This window comes from Crocuta crocuta, unplaced genomic scaffold (genome assembly GCF_008692635.1).
Source record: "Crocuta crocuta isolate KB4526 unplaced genomic scaffold, BGI_CrCroc_1.0 scaffold36, whole genome shotgun sequence".
NCBI lineage: Eukaryota > Metazoa > Chordata > Mammalia > Carnivora > Hyaenidae > Crocuta > Crocuta crocuta.
Window position 1 is genome coordinate 5,057,847 of NW_027532203.1, and position 26,000 is coordinate 5,083,846.

General features: G+C 34.9%; 1 protein-coding gene across 4 annotated transcripts in view; it reads right to left on the reverse strand.

Moving 5' to 3' along the window:
- RELCH (RAB11 binding and LisH domain, coiled-coil and HEAT repeat containing) overlaps nucleotides 1-26,000 on the reverse strand; it is a 111,256-nt gene that overhangs the window by 53,572 nt on the left and 31,684 nt on the right. For all 4 annotated transcript variants that reach the window (XM_077777619.1, XM_077777618.1, XM_077777617.1 and 1 more), the window contains exons 4-11: nucleotides 25,917-25,972; nucleotides 25,702-25,815; nucleotides 22,786-22,989; nucleotides 22,589-22,680; nucleotides 21,644-21,928; nucleotides 18,594-18,669; nucleotides 17,138-17,233; nucleotides 5,371-5,483 (exon numbers count right to left, since the gene is read on the reverse strand). In XM_077777619.1, the coding sequence (XP_077633745.1) occupies nucleotides 5,371-5,483; nucleotides 17,138-17,233; nucleotides 18,594-18,669; nucleotides 21,644-21,928; nucleotides 22,589-22,680; nucleotides 22,786-22,989; nucleotides 25,702-25,815; nucleotides 25,917-25,972 (1,036 nt within the window). The remainder of the gene's footprint in view (nucleotides 1-5,370; nucleotides 5,484-17,137; nucleotides 17,234-18,593; nucleotides 18,670-21,643; nucleotides 21,929-22,588; nucleotides 22,681-22,785; nucleotides 22,990-25,701; nucleotides 25,816-25,916; nucleotides 25,973-26,000) is intronic.

A 26,000-nucleotide genomic window follows, 5' to 3' on the forward strand; every position in this document is an offset into this window, starting at 1 on the left:
AAAAGCGTCTGCACAGTGAAGGAAACAATCAACAAAACTAAAAGGCAGCCTTTGGAATGGGAGAAGATCTTTGCAAATGACATATCTGATAAAGGGTTAGTATGTAAAATCTATAATGAACTTGTCAAATTCAACATCCAGAAAACAAATAAGCCAGTTAAGAAATGAGCAGAAGATGGGGCGCCTGGGTGGCTCAGTCCATTGAGTGTCCAACTTTGGCTCAGGTCGTGATCTCATGGCTCATGGGTTCGAGCCCTATGTCAGGCTCTGTGCTAACAGCTCAGAGCCTGGAGCCTGCTTCAGATTCTGTGTCCCTCTCTCACTTTGTTCCTCTTCTGCTCATGCTCTGCCTCCCTCTCTCTCTTTCAAGAATAAACAAACATTAACAAAGAAAAGAAAGAAATGGGCAGAAAACATGCATAGACAGTTTTCCAAAGACATCCAGATGGCTAACAGACACATGAAAAGATGCTCAAGATCACTCATCATCAGGGAAATACAAATCAAAACCACAATGAAATACCACTTCAGAATTAGGTGCTGCTAAAATTAGGGGCGCCTGGGTGGCTGAATTGGTTAAGCACCTGACTTTTCATTTTGGCTCAGGTCTCAATCTCACAGTTCTTGAGTTCGAGCCTTGCATTAGGCTCTGCACTGTGAATGCAGCACTGTCTGTCCTTCCCTTGCTCACTCTCTCTCTCTCTCAAAAATAAACATTAAAAAAATTAACGTGTCTTGGTGCTTAAAAAATAGCTAAATAGCATAAGAAACAATAGTTGTTGGCGAGGATTAGAGAAAAAGGAACTCTCATGCACTGTTGGTGGGAATGCAAACTGGTGCATTCACTGAGGAGAACAGTATGGAGGTTCCACAAAAGACTAAAAATAGAACTACCCTGCGACCCAGCCATTGCACCATTAGGTATTTACCTAAAAGACACAAAAATACAGATTCGAAGGGGTACATGCAGCCCAATGTTTACAGCATCATCATCAATAGACAAAGTATGGAGAGAGCTCAAATGTCCATTGACTGCTGAATGGATAAAGATGCACACGCGCGCGCACACACACACACACACACACCCCCCACGCTGGAATATTACAGGGCCATCAAAAAGAATGAAATCTTGCAACCTGCAATGATGTGAATGAGGCTAGAATGTATTAAGTGAAATAACTCGATCAGAAAAAGATAATACCATATAATTTTACTCATGTGAAATTTAAGAAACAAAACAGATGAACATATGGGAAGGTGAGGAAAAAAGATGAGAGAGGGAAACAAACCGCAAGAGACTCTTAATGAAAGAGAACAAACTATGGGTTGACAGAGGGAGGTGGTTGGAGATGGGCTAGATGGGTGATGGGTACGAAGGAGGGCACGTGTGATGAGCACTGGGTGTTGTATGTAAGTGACGAATCAGTGAATTCTACCCCTGAAACCAATATTGCACTGTATGTCAACTAGCTAAAATTTGAATTTAAAAAAAAAAAAAGTCTTTCACTTTGTGCACTTAAAGAGCTGTTACAGACCCCAAAGGATACTTGGACCACACTTTGAGAATCACTTTGTTAGAGCAAACCTTTCTGTCTATAAAAATAAGAATATCTTGTTTGCTTTGAATGTCCTTAAGAGTTTGGGTACTTGGGTGTCAGAAATCAACTAATCATCAGTAATGCTGTTAACACAAAGCTGATGTAATAATTTGACTTTTGTATCTTCAATTATGCCTAGTGATTAAATTTCATATTGACTGTGGGAAAAAATGAGTGTTATTTTAAACCACTTTCTTCTGGGGTAATTTGTCCCTAGAATAGTATATATTTAATTAATATAACTTCATTTGAATTGACAGATTTGAAACTTATAAGAGTTTTAAATTTTAAATACAATTTTTCACTCTTCAGAATGAAGTTACATTTTAAATGATTTTAAAATAAATAATTATAAATTTTTCCATTTTTTAAAAAATTATATATTTTTTAATGTTTATTTTTGAGAGAAAGATAGATACAGTGAGAGCAGGGGAGGGGCAGAAAGAGAGGGAGACACAGAATCTGAAGCAGGCTCCAGGTTCTGAGCTGTCAGAACAGAGCCTGATGTGGAGCCTGAACTCATGAACTGTGAGATCATGACCTGAGCTAAAGTCAGATGCTTAACCAACTAAGCCACCCAGGTGCCCCAAGTTTTTCCAGTTTTGATTATCTAGTTCAAAACAGTATAACCAGATGGAAAAAGAGAGTATGTTTTCAATACATGGTTTTGTTTTTAAGGTTTATTTTTTAGAGAGAGAGGGAGAGAAGGAGAGAAGGAGGTAAGAAGGGAGGAACACAGAGAGAGGGGGACAGAGGATCTGAAGTAGCCTCTGAGCTGCAGAGAGCCTGATGTGGGGCTCGAACCCACGAACCGTAAGATCATGACCTGCGCTGAAGTCTGACACTTAACCGACTGAGCCACCCAGGTGCCCCTTCAATACATGTTTTAAAGTAGCCAACTTCAAGGAAAAGCAAATTAGAATGTTTTATTCATATTAATTATAAAAATAGCATTTTAAGCCCAGGCATTGCTCACTGCTATTTCTCAATATAAGTCAACTCAACTTAAACTGAAAAATAACTAAATTTCTATTTAATTTAGTCAGATTAGCTATTACTATTCTCTCAGGCTGAGAAGAATAATGACAAAGATCATCTGGACAACAATGAGGCAAATGTTGGGGCATCTGGGTGGCTCAGTCGGTTGAGCGTCCAACTTCGGCTCAGGTCATGATCTCACAGTTCGTGGGTTCAAGCCCCACGTCGGATTCTGTGCTGACAGCAGAGCCTGGAGCCTGCTTCAATGAGGCAAATGTTGAGCCAGTATATCTTCATTGTATATTGCAGCTTCTTCTCACCAGAATCTTGTATTTTTAAATATCTGATTCCCCTTTATATTATCATCTTCTATGCCTATTTCTTAAGTCTTCCTTTGCTTTTCTATTTCCTACTTTGGGAAGGCAAATAACATGGATAAAAGAAAAATGGAAAAATAAATTCCCAATGTTTATGGACAACATTTTAGCTGGGTGTTCCCCAATGAAAATTTCCTAATATCTGAACATTGTTTTTCCCCACGAGTGTCTTAAAATAATGAGAAGGCACATATATTGTTTTCACAAATGTTTGACTCTTTTAATAAATGAACTTAGGTGAAATTTAGGCATTACAAACACCTGCATGAAACCCTCATGTGAAAGGACTTTAAATCATGAGCCACCATCTACATACTACAGATATATAAACTTGTTGAAAAAATGTTGGGCAAACTTCTTAGCCAGCAAAGTTAATTCTAAAAAGTATGACAGTTTTGAAACACAGGTTGAAAACAGAAAAGGTCAGATGCCTACAGATTATTAACAGCATTGGAAACAGGCTCCTGTAATGGTAAAATGAAATGTTCTCACGGGCAGAAAATTGCAGGACAGGGATTATTTGACTACTATTTGATGCAGGTAGAAATATGATGGCAATTATGGTTGTCAGGAAAGAACTGGCAAAATGCATCATTATTAAGCATAAAATTAAATTCTTCTTAGGAGACAAAGAAACAAGCCCAAGATTAAGTCAGGAAAAGTAACAAGTGATTATATGACAAGTGATTTCTCAATATATATGTATATTGAGAAATATGCGAACTTAAACATTCTGCTTTGTTAATTTGTTATTCACATTGTACATAGCGAGTCGGCGGATTAGTCTATTTCAGTAAATAATTTTATATCTGTAAGGTAAAAAATTTCAACGTGGGCATGAGTGCTGAATTCCTGATCCAACTCAACCTGAAGTAAGGCTAATAGGTACTGTTGGCCACCAGGTGGCAGCTATTAGCTTTCCACACAGAGTCTGTGAAAATAGCCTGGGGATCTAAAGGTTTTTGCCTTGCAAATTTAAAAATAACAATGTGGTAAATGGTAATTATTAACTAAATTGCCATTGGGAATAGTATTTTTCAAGGAGAAAATAAAATATTAATTTTCTTACACAGCACCATCAAACTGTCCTTAGAAAATTTTTAGTTTGCAATGAATAGTACTAATACAGTGATTTAATTTCCTTTCTTTTTACTTTTAATTTTTTAAATGCTTATTTATTTTTGAGAGAGAGAGAGAGAGAAAGAGAAAGTGTGAGCGGAGGAGGAGCAGAGAAAGGGAGACACATATTCCGAAGCAGGTTCCAGGCTCTGAGCTGTCAGCACAGAGCCTGATGCGGGGCTCAAACCCATGAACTATGAGATTATGACCTAAGCGTAAGTCAGATGCTTAACCGACTGAGCCACCCAGGGGCCCCAAATTTCCCTCTTTCCATTGGACTAGCACGTGAGAACTGCTGGTGTAGATTCGTCTTGACTGGATCCTAAAAGGACAGGTTTCTCCACTTGCTCAGGTATATTTTGATAAGAACAAGAAAGACATACATATTCATAAAGTTTAAAAATCTATATGACTATTTTTATTCTCAGGGTTGAGAGATACCTTGTATTTAAAATTTTGAGCTTTAAGGGTGCCTTGGTGGCTCAGTTGGTTAAGTGTCCGACTTTGACTGAGGTCACGATCTCATGGTTCGTGGGCTGGAGCACCAAGTCGGGTTCTGCTCTGACAGTACAGAGCCTGCGTGGGATTCTCATTCTCTCTTACCCCACCTCCCCACCCCTCACCTACTCACGCTCTTTCTCTCTCTCTCAAAATAAATAAACTTTTAAAAATATGTATAAAAATTTGAGCTTTACTTTTTTTATGTTAATGTTACAACTATCATTATCACTTGATCGCAACCTATTCCCTATTCTCCTGGAGAGTCACCCTGAATTGTGTCCCTTTTATCACCCTCAGAACTAATTTCCCCACTCAGGTATCAACAGTTGTGAGCATCTGAGTCACGACAAACAAAAACAAAATACTCTATCACTCTAGTCACATAGTAATTGGTTTACAGACAGTCCAGTGATGCAGAAATTTATATGTTAAATATTTTAGTTTTTGGAGGGACCGTTAAGAAGCCATAATCTACGTACTTAATCTGTGGGCAAAAGGGGGAATATTTAGGAATTCTTAGAAATCAAAAGGGAAAGATAAAAAGTAAAAGAAATTTTTGAATTAGAAGTCTAAAGGCAACTAATATAAAAGTGTACAAATGCAACACGAGTAGCTGGAATAACAAGAATGAAGATATCACAGAACTCTGTGAATGGGGCCAGTGTTTCCTCTGTTTGTTAAAATAAATACTGGGACAGGAAGAAGGCATTTAGATTAAAATGCTAATCTTGGTGCCACATTAGTGACATTAATCAATCAACATGATCTTTATTTCCCAAAGGAGTAGTCATACCTACCTCTGCTCATCATCTGGCCTCTTGATCAAATTAAAGAGTATATGGAGAAGCTGATCTCTTTCTTTAGGCTCAGGATGTAGGCATGCTGTGCACAGTATGAGGGGGATCAACTCCTAAAGAAATAGGAAGGGGGAAAAGTCAAAGTAAAAATGCGTTGCAGAATATTCTTTTCTTCCCCCAGAGTATTCTTAAATGGCCATTTAAAATGAGATAAATTGCAACATACAAAAGAGCAAATTCTAACTTGGTAACATTGGTAATTTAAGAGAAAACACTGAAACTTGTTTATGTGGTGGTTGCAGAAAGGTGTGAATCACAATGTAATAATGTTACTGAAGATTCAACTAACCTTATTTTCTTATCCATTCCTTCCTAATGGTTTACTAGTTTTTGCACTATATAACATGCTATCTTGCTATAAGCTGACACAGTAATTTTATTTTTGAAAGTGTTTTTTTTTAACAGAGACTTGCAGAAGCTAGCTATAGAAAGCTAACAGAAAATCAAGACAATTCATCCCACTTCCACAAGTATAATATCATCTGTTTTTATTAAGATTACATATAATTAATAATTTTGTATCCTTCTCACTTAACCCTATGGTTCATTAAAACGACCATTTCCACAAGCATTGAATGTTCTCAGCACTGCTACAGAGTATCAGCAGACATGTTTTAGGTTCAAAAGGAAATTTTTCGTAATATCTTAATTGCTGCACATTCAACATGCAGAGGTAAATTCAGTATTTTGTAGGAAAATAATAACAAAGTTTATTTCTTCCAAAGAAATATTTAAACCAAATTTATTTCACATTTTAATTAAAGACAAAATTCTAATATATACTAAAAAGATATTAATGTTTTTCATTTTGGAATGGATTTTCAAATCCAATGAGAATAAAAGTCCGTAAGTGATATTTCTAGAGAAAAACTTTCTAAATTATAAAAATATTTTATAGTTACTTTACAGTAATACATTAAATAACTACGATGAAGTAAGAAGAGAATGATTACAATCCCACCATTTCTTTTTCCTACGTATCTTACTACCCACCAAAAAATGCTAGTAGATTTAAAACAGGAACTGACTGCTATGTAATAATGCAAGACACTGCAGAAAAGTCTACACTACACTGTAGAAGTATCTTCCTGTTTCGAAGATGCTCCCTTAGAAACGGATGATACAATTTTCAGAGGAGCTGAGACTGAAGCTTAAAGGAATGATTTGAAATTCCTTTCGATTATTTCTAAAGTCTTTATATATTATTTTAAAATTATAATTACCTGGTATAAAACATAAATTGAAGGGATAAATCTTAAATTGAAGGTACAAAGATATAGAGAAGAGCTAAGAATACATCTGAGAAGTAAAAAAGAATTTAAAACATTTATTCAGTCATCTTTCTAATTGGGCACCTTTGTAGGCTTTACATTAGTGAGCAAATGAAAAGCAAAAGTAACAAAATGCAATCAGGGAAAATGATTTTGTGCTGGGAATGGAAGACAAAGTATAGATATGGATCCTATATTGTTCAGTAACGTTTTCACCAAAGACTCATATGATGCTTGATGGATTAGTCTTGACTTTAGAGAAGAAAATGAACAATCTTTTATGAAATACTACAGTAGGAGACTGTTAATCACTAGGACTCTCCTAATCCTTAGAGGCTTTCATTTAGACTGCTCAGAGCCAATGATCCTCCTGAGAGGACTAAGACACTGCATATCCCACTGAGAGAAGAACCTTAAAGATGAAAAAGCAGTTACTCTAGAAGGTGCTAACAAAAGGAGACAATACTTTAACGTGTGAAAATCAAGAAAAACCCTAAATATTTTATTTGTATTTTCCTGCATGTCAGATCCTTCTTCCCTGAGTTCTCTTGTTTCCTCCTCAACGTTGTTCCTAGGTTTCCATAATCTCTACACACATACTTTTCCGAATTTTCTTCCATTCTCTTTCTGTTGTATCACTCTTTAAAGTTATAAAACGTAGGTAACATATTTATTGTAATTGCAAATACATAGATACACACACACTGTTTAAAATATAATTATTTAGCTTCTTTATTTCAAAAACAAGCATAGCAAAATAATTGTGTAACTATTTACTCTTTGTGCCTTATATTCACACACCCCCCCTTTCTTTTATATCATGAATCTTAGTGATCCTTAATCAGAGAGGAAGTTTATGTCCTACTATAAAGAATCTTTTAAGTGAAATATGGCTATAGATGTGCCAAATCAAAAATCTAATGAAAATGTCACAAACCTCTTTGATTTTTAGTTTCTTCGAGTAAAACATACAAAAACTAAGATTAGGGTAGAAATGGAAACTACTTCATATACATTCTGCAATTTCCTTATCTATTGCTTATGAAATTGTTAATTTTTCCTTCTAAGATCAGAGTTGGCCTCAAAAAGCCTTAATAGAGCACTTACCAAAGCACTTCTCAACACAGCAGCTAACACCAACCAATCCGAATTGACACATGGGAGGAACACCTTTGTCATTTCTTGTACCTTAGACTCTCAAATTCTTGAATTTAGGGCTTTGAAGGAAAATGCTTTTCATTTTTCTGAATCACAATAATATGTTATATTGCCATTTGCTTTTATTTCTTGCTGGCAAAATTAACAACATATAGGAAGTCACTGCCTAACATTTTTGGATGATATTCCATGCCAAGGAGAATTAGGTACATCTTGGCACAATAACGGCTAAAACACTTGTATATAAAGTAGGCCAGTCTCCCTCTTTTAGAAATACAGAGCTGAGAAGAGACCCAGTAAGTGACATTAGAAAAAAGAGAAAAGAGGAGTTTGTTTCTCATAGAATCATCAAAGATTTTAATTGCTAAGTTATGACTGGATCCAAATATCTTAATTCCTCTATCATTCATTTATTCACTCACACGTTCTATTTGTACCACTCTTGAAATAATGAATGCTGTACCTATGTATTTGCTGTTTTATGTTCACATTTATTTACTGTGAATTCACCTTTTTCTGAAGTATTAATACATCCACATCAGAATTTATTAAATCTGCTTTACTATTTGAACATTATTCATAAATTTATAGATTTGAATCCATATTCTCCTTTTGGTATCATTTCTCCAGCTGAAGAAGTCTAGTGTTTTAAAAACACCAATTCTTAAATAAAACATTTAAAAATTCGTAGCTGAATCTCCTTCAGAGGACAAGGTCAGAGTGGTTCAAAAATGTCTTTAAATGATAGCATATTAAAAAGTGTATTGAGAATAAGAGAGCAATGTTATACATCATATCTAAAGCTTAAGAATTTTGCACCTGAAAGCAAATTAGACTTAAGATCGCATGTTGATAAAAAGTAATAACCATGGTAAGAAAATACCTATGGCTTTGGTAACATAGCCAAAAGGTAATATATCCCCCCTACCCCCCAAATTTACTGTGTCCAAATTTCAAGGCAACAGAAATCTTAAATATTTTATTGAAAACATGTTGTAGTGACTGGTAGTACTCTGTAAACGTGTTATGAAGTGAAATGTAAAACCGATGTCCCACAGATCACTAAAGAAATCAGTGCAGTAATCCTTTAGCAGAAGGTATTCAAATACTTTACTATCATTTTTGCAAAAAGTATTTCTAAGGCCTTTAGAATTCATTAATCTAAAAGGCTTAGTAATTTACATTTTACTCAAGTAAATAACTTTTCCAATTTGAATAACAAAGCAAGTTCTCTCTATAGTGTCTTCCACCCCCCTCAATTCTTAGGTTGCCAATAGACTTTTGTATAGCATTAAGAAAGGCCTGTATCGTTTTAATTCTCCTTTCAGTTCTATAAGGAAAACAAAATAACTTTTAATGGTAATAAAGAAATCACTTTAGAGATAGAAATGTCTTTAGAGAATTTTACATTTGATTTTATGAATATTTTTACCTAACTTCCTTAGTCTTCTAAAGATTAGTGTGTTTAGACTACATAAATGGGGATGGGGTAAAAAGTATCTAAAACAATGTGAATGATAGACGTTGGGTGAGGGGAATGAAGGCAAATTTTAATATTAAAAAAAAGCATCGAAATGTTGATAAGATAATGACTTCTAGATCTGAAAGAATTCTAAAACAGGAAAGGAAGATTGCATTTAGATCAGATGCCAAGGAGAAAATGTTTGAGTGCTTCAGGTCAAGAAGAAAAATTCTACAACTTTAGAAAGGTAACAGTTTAATCCAGTAAATTATAGCTCACTGCTTGTGCTTACTCTTACATTAAAATTATTTCCTATAGGGGCACCTGAATGGCTCAGTCAGTTGAGCGTGTGACTTCAGCTTGGGTCATGATCTCTTGGTCCATGGGTTTGAGCCCTTGGGCTCTTTGAGCATTGGGCTCTGTGCTGACAGCTCAGAGCCTGGGGCCTGCATTCAATTCTGTGTCTATCTCTGCCCTCCCCTGCTTGCGCTCTTTCTCTCAAAAATAAATAAACATTAAAAAAAATTATTTCCTATAACTCAAGCTTCATTTAAAACTTTTAGGTAATTGTATTTTAAAATTTTCCTTCTAGTCTTTTGCCTAGAAATTAAGTAATACCAAATTACAACTTAAATTCAAGTAATGTTAAGTGTACACCTTTTGATTTAGATTTTCGGTTGAAACTTGTCAAGATGCTGACAGTAATAGATTTAGAAAGAAAGAAATAGGGGTGCCTGTCTGGCTCAGTTGGTAGAGCATGTGACTGACTCTCAGTCTTGGGGTCATGAGTTCAAGCCCATGTTGGGCACTGAGTTTACTTAAAAAAAAAAAAAGAAATGAAAAGGAAGAAAGAGAATATAATACTCACACTAGAAAAAATAAGACAAAACAAAACAAGATTACTCACCTCTGGAAAAGTTCTATACTTCAAAGGCTGCTAAAATACCTATTCTTAGAACTATTAACTATAATTCCTGATGCTCAACCTTCAGGAAACCTAAGTAAAATATGTGAATGATTTTAAAACTCCGATACGGCTAAAAAGTATATGATTTACTTCCAAAATTAACACATACATACACATACACATTAAATAGGTAAAGAAGATGGACCAAGCTTACCGCTTCACCATACAATTTTACTATATTTATCTACTACTCTACTGCATAACTCTTGAAGGGGTTCAAAACAAGTCACTACAAAATGTGTCACGTTGACAATTTTGAGCTGAAGGCAATCAAAATCCAGCAGACTCAAGAAAAACTTTTACCTCTCCCTTAAACTACCAAAAAGAATTTACAGAGGGGGCCTGGCCCAGAAAGAGCTATCACCAAGAGATGACTATTTTACCTGAATGACTTATCAGTATGGAGGAGAAACATCTAATTACCAAACATCTGTTCTTTTTATTGTCCTGGGAATCACTCTCGTCCTCTATCTTACTCCATTCCTTAGTGCAGGATGGCATATAAACCTAATGGCCCAGCTCCTCCTTGGGTCTTATATTGCTATAGGACCCCCATACAAATGCAAATATGTTTTTCTCTTATGAATCTGTCTTATCTTAAACTGATTACTAGACTAGTCAAAGAACTAGAAGGGTACAAGTAAAACCCTTTTCTGCCTCAACATTCTCATTCAGTTATAATTAGCGGCTATTATCAGTTAAAACTTAGTTAAAAAAAATAGGAAGGGGCAACTGGGTGGCTCAGTTGGTTGAGCGTCCAACTCTTGGTTTCAGCTCAGGTTATGGTCTCGTGCTTTGTGAGTTCGAGCCCTGCATCGGGCTCTGTGCTGACAGTGCAGAGCCTGCTTGGGATTCTCTCTCTGTCCCTCTCTCTCTGTCCCTCCCTTGCTTGGCCTTCTGTCTCTCTCAAAATGAATAAACTTAAAAAACTTTTCGTTTTAAAATAGGTAGAAAGTTCACCAGGGAGCAAACATGAATGCCATTATAAAAAGAGTAAAATTTGGTTATTCAGAAGATGAGATACTTTAGAAATACTAACTATATTTAAAACTTTTAGACAATCAGGTCTCTCCTTTGCCTCTTTTTTTTCAGCTTTAATGAGATTTATTTTATGTATCATAAAATTCAAGTATACATCAATGGTTTTCAGTATATTCAGAGTTGTGCAGCCACCACCAATCTAATTTTGGAACAATCTCAACATCTCAAAAAAAAACTTGGATTCATTCCCCATTTCCACTTGCCCATCCCCATTCCAGGCCCACACTTCTTTGCTTTTCCGAGTCAGCTAGCTGAACGGCACATATTTCCTTGGCATAGAATGAAAATAAAAGTTAAATTTAGATGTATTATTTAAGAATGCTTTTAGAAGTAATCTTTTATGAAATCTTATTTTAAACTACAGAATTTCTCCTTCAAATGCATTTGAAGCAGAGATTGTGAAGAATCAACTTCTTTAGCTTATTTACTAAATACATATATTTATTCTGTAATTTGGTTTGAAAGATTCAAGTTCTTCAACGAACCCATTAAGATGAATTACTAAATAAGCCACAAGAAGCAAATTTGTTCATGATTTTTTTTTCCCCCTCCCCAAATCAAGGGTTTCTGGGTGGCTCAGTCAGTCATCTGACTTGATCTTAGCTCAGGTCATGATCTCACAGTTTGTGAGTTTGACCCTCACATTGGGCTCCACATGGAGCCTGCTTAGGATTCTCTCTGCTCCACCCCTGCTTGCATTCTCTCTCTCAAAATAAAAATGTAAACTTAAAAAAAGAAAGTTGGTAAAAAAAAAAAAAAAGATTACTTTCTTTTTTACTGTCCATTACTTAACAGCATATGGGAAGAAAATATTTTTCACTTTTTATTATCTCTGAAATTGGGATGTACCTTATAATGGAGAATATGTCATAATTTAATTGGAATTCTTTCTTAAAGGTACATAATTGTTACAATCCATGCCATCTTAGACTTGAAATATGGTATGTTAAATTTAGAAAAATGCTATCATTGTGACCTAAAGATTGAGTGAGGTTGTTTACTTTTCTTTTAAGAAACAAATAACACTAACATCTATATTCTCTGTACTTTCCACTTTTATAAAAAATAAAAGTTTAAGTTAGTTGATAGCTTTAAAAGGTTAATTAAACAATGGGTCATAAAATTAAATGAATGGATCATGAAGACTATTTTTTAATTATTTATTTAGGTATACTCTTTATTGTTTAAAAATACTTACAAAATCATGTTTGACATTGATTATCTTCTACTTTAACGTTTTATAATTTGTAAAGGTAAGGCTTGATTTGTCAAACTTTCATTTTAATTATATGTGTAATTATATACTGGCACTGGCACATCAGGTAAAATGCCTCTTTGAGAGTGTGGTCAATAATGTCTGAAAAAACACTAATTTAAAATATGTTTAAAAGACTATAAAAAGGGATGCCTGGGTGGCTCAGATGGTTGAGAGTCAGATTCTTAATTTGGGCTCAGGTCATGATCCCAGGGTCATGGGATCAATCCCTGTGATGGGCTTTGCACTGAGCCTGGAGCCTGCTTAAAGATTCTCTCTCTCCCTCTATCCCTCTTCCTCACTTGTGCTTTCTATCTATAAAAAATTTTTTTTAAATAAAAAAAAATAAGACTATAAAAAGACTAGATTTTATGCAGCCTTAAGAACCAGAAAGTTCTCTAGGTACTGTACTGACACAGAAAGAAACAAAAATATGTTACATGGGGAAAAAAAAAACCCCAAAGTATAGTACATAGAGTGTGGTACCATTTGTATAAGTCATGGAAGAAAGATCGAATATTTGAGTTCACTTACATACACAAAATATCTGAAAAAAAATACAGTGCAGCTCTACAATAATATTTGGAGACCTCAATACCTCAGTTTCAATAATGGATAAACCACTAAATAGAAGATCCGTAAGGAAACCGAAGACCTGAACACTATAAAATAATTAGACCTAATAGATACAGAACACTCACCCTGACGACAGCAAAATATATATTTTTCTCAAGTATGGAACAATCTAAAGGGTAGACCAGATGTTAGGCCAGACAATTCTCCTAAGTGTTAAAACTATAGACCAATATATCTTATGAATTTAGATGCAAAAATGTGCAAAAAAAAAAAATAAATAAAACCCTAACACTAAATCCGACAACACATTAAAAGAAATATATATTATGACCAAGTGGGATTTACCTCCAGAATGCAAGGGTGGTTCAATATATGAAGAATCAACAATGTATTATACTATATCAATAGAATGAAGGAACAAAAATCAAATCAATGCAGAAAAAGAATTTGACAAAATTCAGTATCCTTTCATGATAAAAATACTGCAAACTAGGAACAGAGGAAAATTTCCTTAATATGATAAAGGGCATTTATAAAAAACCCACAGCCAGTATCATGTTCAATGGTGAAAGATCAAAAGCTTGCTCTCCCCATAAAATCAGGAAGAAGACAAAAATATCTGCTTTCTCAAAACACCCCTATTCACCATTGTACTGTAAGTCCTCGCTAGAGCAATTAACCAAGAGGAAGAAATAAAAGCCATCCAAATTGGAAAGGATGAAGAAAAACTCTATTTGCAGGTAACGTTATTCTAGATTAAAAAAATCACATAGAATCCACCAGAAACTACTAGAACTAATAAACTAAATCAGAAAGTTGCAAGGTATGAGATCACCACAGAAATATCAGCTCTGTTTCTATAAATGAGCAATGAATAATCTGAAAGGAAATTAAGGGAAAAATGCCATTTATAATACCATCCAAAATAATGAAATACCTAGGAATAAGTTAAAACAAGGAAGTGAAGGACTTGTACACAGAAAACTAGAAAATATTGCTGGAAGCAATCAAAGACATAAATAAATGAAAAGAATCCCATGTTCATGAATTGGAAGAATTACTACTGTTACAATAGCAGTACTCTCTAAAGTGATCTATAAGTTCAATGCAAGCCCTATCAAAATTCCAATGACCTTTATGGCAGAAATGAAAGTGGAGTATCAAATTCCTATGGAACTGCAAGGGGCCTTGAACAGGGAAACAATATTGAAAAAGAACAACAAACAATTCATACTTCCCAATTTCAAAACTTAGTACAAAGCTACAGTAATCAAAATAGTGTGGTTGGTACAGGCACAGGGATAAGCGTAAAAGACCAATATAATTGGTCTCTGAGAGTCTAGAAATAAATCCAAACATTTGCAGATAACTGATTTTTGATAATGATGCCATGACTATTCAATGGGGAAACACTTCAACAAATTATGCTGGGACAACTGGATAATAACATGAAAAGAATAAAACTGGACCCCTGCCTCACTCCATATACAAATACAAAATGGATAAACATAAGAGCTAAAGCTATAAAACTATTAGAAGGAAGCATAGGGATAAATCTTCCTGATCTCAGACTTGGCAACAGATTCTTAGATTTGATACCAAAAACACAAGCAACAAAAGAAAAAATAGATAAATCAGACTAAATAAAAATGAAAACATCTGTCCATCAAAGGACATCATCAAAAATGTGAAGACAACCTACCAAATGGAAGGAAAGACTGCAAATCATATGTAAAATAAGGGTTTAATATCCAGAATTGTTCTTACTCTTATGACTCAAAAGCAAAGACAAACAACCCAATTAAAAAACAGGCAAAAGACTTAATAGAATATTTTAGAAACTAATAATATTTATTGTATGGGGGATGGTGGCTCAGGGAGTGGGGAAGAGTTTTTGTTGTTTATCTTTTTACATTTAAAAAGATGTTAAACTATGTGAATACGTTACTTAATCAAAACCTTAAATCCTCTTTCTAGTTATTTATTTAAGCAGCTAGGATATTATTATGACCAATCAATTTACTGAAGGACATTTTAATTGTATTTGCATACCAATAAGAAGTCTTATTATCCTGATAAAAGAGTATATAAAACTTGATAAATAGGAAAAATCAAAATATCCTTTAATCAGGAGACCTTTTTAAAAAATTATATTTAAGGATTTAAGATGAAATATTAAATAAAAATAATCTAATATCAAAGGATGAAATGAAATAAAAGTTTTGTCCTTTCATGCCCTGGGACTGGTTTCAAACCAAACCAAAATAAACTTCATTATTTACCAATTTAATTTCAAGAAAATACAACTGTTGATTTATAAGTGGTAAGTTTTCTGATAGAATAACGTACAAATAATTAAACAGATAAATGATCACTTCTTCATGAAATTATAAGTATATAAATATTTTTTAAATACAAAAAACTTAAAGTCAGCCAGAAAAGTAAACATCATACCACAAACAAAATATGTATGTATAAATATATATGCTTAACATATACATTTATATATAATTATCTGATTACTGATGATGCAAATTTATAAATACTTCATGCAGTACAATCAGATTTTAGTGGTAGAGTCTTTTATGATAAAAAAAGGGAAAATTAAAATAAAAAGGCTTAAACTGCATCTCATAACAATTAGGCTTCTGTGATATTTTTAAGATTATATTAAGGAAATATAGTAAAAGGGATGCAAACATTAATGCATTGCATTGATTATATTACAAGCTAAAAAAGGAAAAGAAGCTCAAACACCATTCTGACAGGCAGAACTGCAAAACAATCTGAAATTGGACACTGATCCTTCAAGATACAGAAAAATTTCCACATTTATTAATATCTCACAACTATTTTTATGTATTAGGTAAAATAAAACCACCAGTAAGAAAAGAGTCTTTTAAATCTTGTTTAAATCCAAAACATCTATAGGAATAAACATTTTTCATGTAAGTTTTACAAGTAAGTTTCTACATGTAAGTTTTCTTGAGGATCAGTACAAATTTCTTGTGCTAAACAAATAATTAAGAATAAGCTTTATATGGTTTTGCCAATGCATTGTGTATCCATCATACTGTAGGTCCCATGAATTATGATTGAAATCAGTGGTAAATATTAAGAGGATGATAGGAGAAACTTATAGGATACATTCTAAAATATTCTTAACCCATTTTTTATTAAGATATGTTGTGAACTGGAAGTTGGTTTCATAAATTGAATGATTTAAATTATTAAACTTGATTACAAAGAAATCAGCCACTGTCATTTAAATTAGATAATAATAACTTAATTTATTAGTCTTTTCTTGGCAAAATAGAACTCAAAAGATAACTCTCTGCAGTATGGCTCCTTTGTACTAAAGGCTATGTGTACTAAAATATATTGGCTACTATAGTTTGGGTATTTTAAGCATATAACAAGTTAGCTACAAGAAAAACAAAAGAAGGTACTTTCACAAGTTATTGTAGTCAATACTATAACTAGCCTATCATCATAAGACAAGTATAATTATTGACAAATATAATAAAACTAACATTTATAATAGGTAACTATAGTACATTTAGGAAAAAAGTAACATTATTAGTCCCAGTTAATTTTCAACACAAAGGGTCTATTTTCATAGACATATGGAGCATATCATATCCAGAGCGGAGATCAAATAAATTGGTTAACTGGTAATGTAAAAAACGGACAGTATTCATGGCACATAAATGGACCTACAGTAATAGTTAGTGCTGCGGAAGCTAATGATGCTTTAAGCAAAATTGGAAAAACATGAATACCATGCAGTTTTACCGAACTCACCTGACAGAGGTGTAAAACCATTCTCTAGGAGCAGAGATGCATGCACAAAAGTAAGAATATGATTGCAAGTAATAGACTTTAACAAAATAAAAATATAACACTAAACTTCAAAATGACAAAAAATGGACAACACGATGAGATTCCTGGGATGAAAACACCTTTAGGTGCCTCACCTCTCTCTTTGCCAACAGCACGTTAGGGACAATGTGCGGCAGGCAGCGTCCCAGCATTAACATGACACTCTTCTCACTGTCTGCAATCCGCGACACCTAGAAAACCAAAGAATTAAGAAATGATGACAGTGTAGAACTTCCATGCGTGGTAGTACTTGAAGGTCATGCTTTAGACCCTGCCACCTGTGCTCCAAATACACATCCCAAATCCCAACTTATGATGGCAGGGATACAAACAAGAACATCACCATCATCAACAGTAACTGTGTTCCCAAACAGGATCAACATTTCTGTAAGCAAGAAATGGACTGAAAACACCAGTAAGAAGCAAGGGTGAATCCAAAGAGCCCACAAGGCTGCAGTTCTGGGAACAAGTAGGGATAACAGGACTAAGGCAGCCTCAACAATTTTTTTTTTTTTTCTGAAAGAGAGAGAGAGAGAGAGGAGAGAGAGAGAGGAGAGAGAGAGAGAGAAGAGAGAGAGACAGGAGAGAGAGAGAGAAGAGAGAGAGAGGAGAGAGAGAGAGAAACAGACAGACAGCGTGAGCAGGGGAGGGTCAGAGAGAGAGGGAGATACAGAATCCGAAACAGGCTCCAGGCTCTGAGCTGGCTGTCAGCACAGAGCCCGACGCGGCGGGGCTCGAACCCACGAACCGTGAGATCATGACCTGAGCCGAAGTCGGACGCTTAACTGACTGAGCCACGGAAGCGCCACAACGATTTTTTTTTTTTTAAATTCTTGAAAAGATGCCCACATTGCTACAATCTGTGATTACAGTGATAGTTTATAGAACGAAACTGCATGCAAGAGGAGGCCTGTGGACGCTGACTCAATCTTGCAGAGAGGATGGCCAGAGGCTAGAAATGCGTCCAAACCATCCTCTAGCTCTTTCACATTCTCAATGACATTGTGAAACAAGCTTGCGAGAGGTCAAGTGGGATCAAACACAAAACTAGAGAGGGAGAAGTGAGTATAAAGATAGAAAAAAATTTTAATGAAATAACCTCTCAGGATGAACCTCCAATAATTACAAAGCACTTGCGGAAAACTAGTCTGAGAGCTAACAAACTTGGCAATCGAAGATAACCACTCCTAATGAAGTTAAAATACAGGAGTAATCTAAAAATAACTAAAATATGAACAATATATACACTTACGTTGGTTTTCTGAATTATACCAAAGAGAGGCATATTACCATATGTCAGTAGACATAACAAATGAAATACAGACTACAAAGGTCAATTTAATACTAAATAAACCTTAGTCCAAAGAACAGAGAAATAATCAACTATCTTCCTTAAAAGTTTAAAATTTTAGGAATTATTTAGAGCATTATTTTAAAAAATAGATGTGCATTTGAAATACTCTTATCTTATCACAACTGTTTTTGGATGAGATACTGAAAAGAAAAACCAAGTATTTTAAGAAAGTCCCAAGAAAAAATGGTATAATTTACCTCTGATCCTAAGCGACTATCTGCTGACATTCGACAAAAAGAGAGTAGAGCTTGGTGGAAAGCGGGAGACAATTTCCTAGAAGAAAAATTGGATGCAAAGGGGACAATATCAAGTGGTTACCGCTGGCATTCAGAAGGTTAAGCTGCAGGTTATCACTCCATTCCTGCATTAATCCTGCCCCTCACATGCTGACTCGAGTTTTCAGCCACCAATGACTTGAAGGACACTTCACCGGAGAATTAGACAGGGGGAAAAAATTAGCAGTAACTGCTGATCTTAAAATTGTTTCATGTTGTATCAGTGAACAGCCTGTAAATGTCAGTGGATCAAACCTGAAGTGCACAGCAGGTCAATGATTATAGAAAGTATTTGCAAAATCTGCAATGAGGACTTTTTTTGTCCCTAATTCTCAGTGGTCCAAGCAAGGGAGATAGTGGATACAAAGTTGCTGACAGGAATCAAAGTTTTGCAGACCTATCTAATGATAAAATGATAAACCTTAATGTTAGAAACCCACATAAAGACATAAAAATTAAAATAAATGAAGCAGAGGCTCGGTCAACATTCAAGGTATATTGTAAAGAAAGTATTTTTTTTTAAATTGGAAATATTCACTTATTGTGGACTCTCCAAAATCCGTCTAATTGCCCAACTCAGAAAACACAAATCAGGCTTTATCTCTCCTTTCTTTTAACCTCAAATTCAATCAAGCTTTGACCTTCTATCTAAAATTCTACCCACTTCTCTCTAATACAAGTGAGGCTGAATCATTTCCTACTTGGATTCTTCCAATAGATGCCCTATTAGTCTTCTTTTTACCAGTCTTGCTACCCTCCAATCACCTCTACCTCAGAGGACTCTCACTTAGACACTGGGCTACCTGGGTGGCTCAGTCGGTTAAGCATTCGACTTCGGCTCAGGTCATGATCTCACAGTTTGTGGGTTCGAGCCCCGCGTTGGGCTCTGTGTTCAGAGCCTGGAGCCTGTTTCAGATTCTGTGTCTCCCTCTCTCTCTGACCCTCCCCTGCTCATGCTGTCTCTCTCTCTCTCAGAAATAAATAAAACATTAAAAAAAGTTTTAAAAAATAAATAAAATAAAGCTTAGACACCCCATCATGTCCCATGAGGTAACATGGTTTATACATCTCAATCTCTGCTTAAGCCTTACTAGATTCTACTAAGTCCCCCAAATGTGTGGTTTTCTCCTCGCACATGACGTCCTCCCTTAGAGGGAACATTCTTCCTCCTACCTCTGTCTGGTTAACTCCTACTTGGTTGTCAGGTCTCAGGTTAGACACGTCTTTCCTGAAAACTCTCCTGCTCTGATGGCTAAGTCAGGTGCCCTGGTGTGTTCCCAAAGCAAGCTGAACTTCTTAAAATTTTTTTTTTTTTAACGTTTTATTTATTTCTAGGAGAGAGAGAGAGAGAGACAGCGTGAGCAGGGGAGGGTCAGAGAGAGAGGGAGTCACAGACTGAAACAGGCTCCAGGCTCTGAGCTGGCAGTCAGCACAGAGCCCGACGCGGGGCTCGAACCCACGAACCGCGAGATCATGACCTAAGCGAAAGTCGGACGCTTAACCGACTAAGCCACCCAGGCGCCCCATCTTATATTACTATTTTTCATACTTTATTATGATTGTTTGTTCATCTCTCTCACACTATAAGATTTGTAACTGAAGGGATTATGCATATTTTGCCTTCCATTATATTCCTTGTTGACACCACCTGGCACATAGTTAAAAGCTAAAAAAATTAGTTGAACAAATTTAACCATCTTTCTCTAGGAAGTAGCTTTGGTATATCAAAAGAAATCAATGGAAGTACTCGTAAATACTAAAGAACTACTACTACAAATAACATTATGGTTATGTATTGTAATATAGATTTTATGACTCTATCTTACCCATACTAGAAAAAAATGTACCTTGAGGACTGGGCCGTATCTATTTCAACTCTGTAACCTCCCTTCATACCTCAAGAAAAAATATGGCTAGTGGGTACACAAAAGGTAGTGGCTCATCAGTGGAAATATTTGCTTAAAAAAAAGTCAAATACTCCTTACTAATAACAAGTACCTTTAAGTCTAAAAGAAATCATTCATGCTTTCCTATTATATCCCAACATTAGGTATAAATAATATCCATCTACTCAATAGGAGGAGGAGGGCCACCTGGGTGGCTCAGTCAGTTAAGGGTCATCCTTTTGGTTTCAGCTCTGGTCATGATCTCACAGTTCATGAGTTCAAGCTCTGCATCAGGCTACACAGAGCCTGCGTAGGATTCTCTCTCTCTCTCTCTCTCTCTCAAATATAAATAAATAAACTTGAAAAAAATAGGAAGAGGAAGCATGACTGTGTGGTTCAGAATACACCACAGGATATTTGTCAGGATTAAGTAAATTAGGATACACAAAGAATTTAGAACTGCGTCAAAAATATAAAAGAGAGTACAGTAAATATTCCTTTCTTAAAATTATTTTTTCACATTATAACCTAAAAAAATTTTTAATTATATTGTCTCCTCCACTGGAAAACCTGGATCATAAAGGGCTGGTGCCTTTATTTTCTCATCAGAGTTTAATCACTCTGATCCAAGTAAATGAATCAAGAGAATATTAATAATACAGTATTAGCAATGGAAGCAGGCACAGGAAAAAGGACCAAGAGCAGAAACAATTCCCCTATTTACACTGGTAACTGCGGTAAAACAGCTCATACTGAGTCTGTTAATGACTGGATAGCGAAAAGGTAAAAATCAACCAGCTACCAGTGTTTACAGCACATAGAACGTACATATTATTTTCTGAGTTTAAGTACGTGGCTAAGATAGAAGCTACCTCATTTATGTTTTAATACTTTTAATGTAATTTAACTTAGTAATGACTTGGTGATATATTTTTTTTGGAGACATGTACTTTGCTATGTGATCAGTTCATGTCAAATGTAAACATTCATATACATGGCCTGCAAAATAAGCAATGAAGCTCCTTCAGTTTGTCAAGGAACCAAATACATGAAAGATATATTTGAAGACATAGGATGCATACTAACCTATTGGGTTTATCAAAATGGACTGTGTTTTTACTTGATGGAGAAGAAGACGGTGTTTCTTCTCTTTCTCTTCTGGGGACAGAATTTGAGAAATTCTCCTTGGGAACAGTGGAATCAACTTCATCTGATTTTGAGAGATGGATATCCTTGTCTTTTTCATTGTCTGAACTATTTATAACTGGATTCTGTCCACTGTCTTCAGAGTCTTTATGATCCAAAGAAGGTTGAACAGAGTCACAAACTACTGGGATGGCAAAGTGTTCATTTTTGAGAAAGTCCATTTCACTGTAAAAAGAAAGAGTAATTATCAGAGAACAAGTGTATTTCTTAAAATTTGCAATAGTGTAAACCTCTTAACAGATTTAATACATTAAAAGTGTAACACATTAATAGAAAACTGGTTGGCAACTGATTAATCTTTTCTGTACCATATACTCGAATGCTTCATATACCTAAAAGTACAGCTACAAACTCTTACCAATGAAGCATAAAAATGGCCTTATAAATTCTGCTTTGAATTAGCACTTTTCTGTATTTGCCAAATGGAAAAACTGCATCTAACCCACAGGATTATAGTAAGAATTAAATGAGATAACCTGTAGGAAATACAACATTAGTGTGAAGGAGTTATTAATATTGATACAACTATGGGGAAGTAAAAATTATCTTATTCCTTGGTTCCAAGAGTTAATCAATTATATGATTAATACAATGACTTAATAACTTTTTTGGGAGTAAAAAGAAGATATTAAATATATAAAACAATTAAAAGACATTCTTTCAAAAGTAATAGAATATGAAAAATTATGTCTTACAACTGAAATGTTATTTTATATATTTATATAACTTGCCAGTTNCAATAAACTATTAAAAAAAACCCAAACATTTACACAAGAAAAAAAACAACTTTAAGAGATTCTTTAGAAATGATGATTAAGTACTAACCTTTCAAGTCTTCTGATTTGCTCCATCAAAGACCATTTCTCACTATTTAATAAACTAATTTTATCTTCTAATTTCTGTACTAGCAAGGAGTTCTAAAATCAAAATGGGAGAAAAACAGAAACTCAAGATCTCATAGCATGCTTTTACACAGTTTAAAAACTTTTTGTGGACTTGACTAGTTAGTTAATACTGTTTACCTCTACAGTCTGAGGCGTTTCAAGGCTTGGAGGAAGGTTGCCTAAAACTGGTGTAAGAGCCTCTAATTCATCTTCCTCTACACCACTGGCCACATCCACAAGATCCTTCCCAGTCACTTGATGATTTCCAAAATCTCGGTAGAGTTGCAGTAAGTCTGGAGGTTTTGGAATGTTTAGTCCTACATCATCCCATAGTTCAAAATCCTAAAAGGTTAATGATAATAATATGTAAAGAAAAAAAACTATGAGGAAATTCTATCCTGCATTTTTGAGATTCATTTTAATCCTGATAGGCTAATATCTTGAAAAGCCAACAAAATCATAATTTTGGCGTAAGGTCAAAGTGTAGGTTCCAGGTGAGTCCACATCACTGTTTAACTTACTTTACATTTTCCACTGCCTGCTATTATTCTTGTAAGTTTCCTGATATTCTAGGTAAACAGGCTTAACTGTCTTAGATGTCAAAATGTTGCACATTTAATGAAATCTTTTTATGAAATCTCTCAAAAACATAAACTCTTAACTTTTAAGATTGTGTTAACTCTCAAGCTTATAAAATATACTTAAATATTTGCATGAAATCACAGAACATGTCTATATGAAGAAAATCTTAGTTCATAAGTTATACCCGTTATTTATAAGTAAACTAATTGAGGCATTAATTTTGTTCTTCCTTTCTTTATTATTCTAACCTATATATATTTAGCATTTTCTCTGGTGGGTAAGCAAGCAATTTAATCTGCTTGCTTTCTTGATATAGCTGCTTGAATCTCATTAAAAAATTTTTTTTTAATGTTTTATTTATTTCTGAGAGAGGGAGAGAGAGAAAGACAGCATGAGCAGGGGAAGGTCAGAGAGAGAGGGAGTCACAGAATCTGAAACAGGCTCCAAGCTGCCAGCACAGAGCCCATGCGGGGTCGGAACCCACGAACTGTGAGATCATGACATGAGCCGAAGTTGGACGCTCGACCAACTGAGCCAACCAGGCACCCCTTGAATCTCATTTATATTATTTTTATTAAAACATTTTTTGGGGCATCTGGGTGGCTCAGTTGGTTAAGCGTCTGACTTTGGCTCAGGTCATGATCTCACGTTTCGTGGGTTCAAGTCCCGTGACAGGCTCTTGCGGACAGCTAGCTCAGAGCCTGGAGCCTGCTTCAGATTCTGTGTCTCCCCCTCTCTCTGACCCTCCCCTGCTCACACGGTCTCTCTCTCTCTCAGAAATAAATAAAACATTAAAAAATAAATAAAAACATGTTTTAAGTTTATTTATTTTGTGAGAGAGCGAGTCTATATAAGTGGGGTAGGTAGGGGCAGAGAAAGAGGGAAAGAGAATTCCAAGCTCTGCTAATAGCGCAGAGCCAGATGCGCAGCTCGAACTCATGAACCATGAGATCATGAGTTGAGCAGAGATCAAAAGTCGGATGCTTAATCAACTGAGCTATCCAGGTGCCCCTAATCTAATCTGTATTATTAAAAATGCTTTTGACAATTTTCAGAATCCAAATAGCTGCTCTTCGATTTGTTATACATATAGCATTCTCTTGAATTCAATCTAACACAATTTTATTACTAAAGTACAAAAAGGCATAGCACCTCAAGAATTCTATGGGCAAAGATTTTTTGAAGAGCTTTATAAAATTCCAGAATAATCAATCACATGCAAATATACTGTCCTACCATTCTCTCTTTCTCTAACACATCAAAATTTAGTACTAATTTGGTACCTTGTAACTTATTTATTTGTAATTTATTTGGGAAACTTTCTTTGAGAAACTATGCCATATTAGTCTGAATGTTCTAACTGTGACAATCTTATTCCTTTGAGGCTTTATTTAAATAATGAGAATAGTCATTATTGAGGCTTAAATCCGAAGCAGATATAAGGCAGGTATTAAAAGTGGGGGCTTTGGAGAAACCAGACCCAAGTATGAAATTCCTATCTGTCTCCAGTTATTACTGTTATAAATTAATTGGAAACTTAAACATATCATCTGTAAAATGGGTATACTTACCTCTGAGGATTTTTGTAAGGATAAAATAAAATGTGTATTAAGGTCTTAATACAGTGCTTGGTCTACAACAAGGACTAAACAAATTTAAGCTTTAAAATAATTATTAAATGACTACTACACATATTATTCAAATGTCCATTTATCCATCTATATTCAACAAACATTTATTAGATATCCACCATGTGTTTAGAAAAAGGAATAAAATATTGTTGCCATTCAGGGGTTTTCACTATTCAAGAGTGAGGACATAAAGAAACAGGTAGAATCTGAAGAATCACAGATACTATAATTAGAGAACTGTCAAGAATTCAGAGAGAGGAGTCCATTTCTATTTTGAGGCAGAAGGAAGGATTTTGGAAAGGTGATGACCTGTGTGCACTCTCATGGACAAGGTTTAGGTATTTACAAGGCACATGGCAACGAGGGGAAAGAACGAACAAAAGCACAAAACTCTGAAGGAACAAGATATGCTGAGGGGGATGCAAGCCCTTCTGTCTGGCAAGATTATAGTAAACAGGCAAAAGCTAATTTTGGAGAGGCAGGTGGATGATAAGCTAAAACAAAAGCTGAGAGTGCGTTAGAATTTAGAATTGATTAAGGAAGGATTTAAAGTAGTAGCGAGGAGAAGGCTAATGTGAAAATGGAGATATTTAGAAGGCGAGGATATTAATAAGATGAAGAAATAGATATAGTGGGAGTAAGACAGTGACAAAGTGGAGTGTGGAAATGAGAGTATGACCAAAAGACTACTAGACTGTGTGAGTACAGAAGTGTTTGGTAACTAGTATTATAGAATTTTACTGCATGACTTCTAGAAAATTAAAGAAACTAGATAAAAAAAGAAAGTACATTATAAGTGAAAAATGAAACAAATCATTGTCAAAAAAAAAAGTAATTGTACCTGATCATCATTTTCATCTGAAAAGGTTATTGATGTAAGCTTGTAGTTATTCTTCAATAAAAATTCATTGACTAAGAAGTTTAGAGCTCTCTTTTCAAGAGGTTTGATCGGTTCCTACAGGCAAAATAAAAGATACAATACTATAAGTTTCCTTCCATCAATACTTGTGCTACCTTTTTATGTGGAAGATACTTTGAGGTCTGTCATTCACCCACCTGAATTTCAGGACTTGATTTGTAATTTTTTCGTTCCTGTAAAGGAACTTCGTGTTCTGGTGGAAGAAAATATAAATAATACTT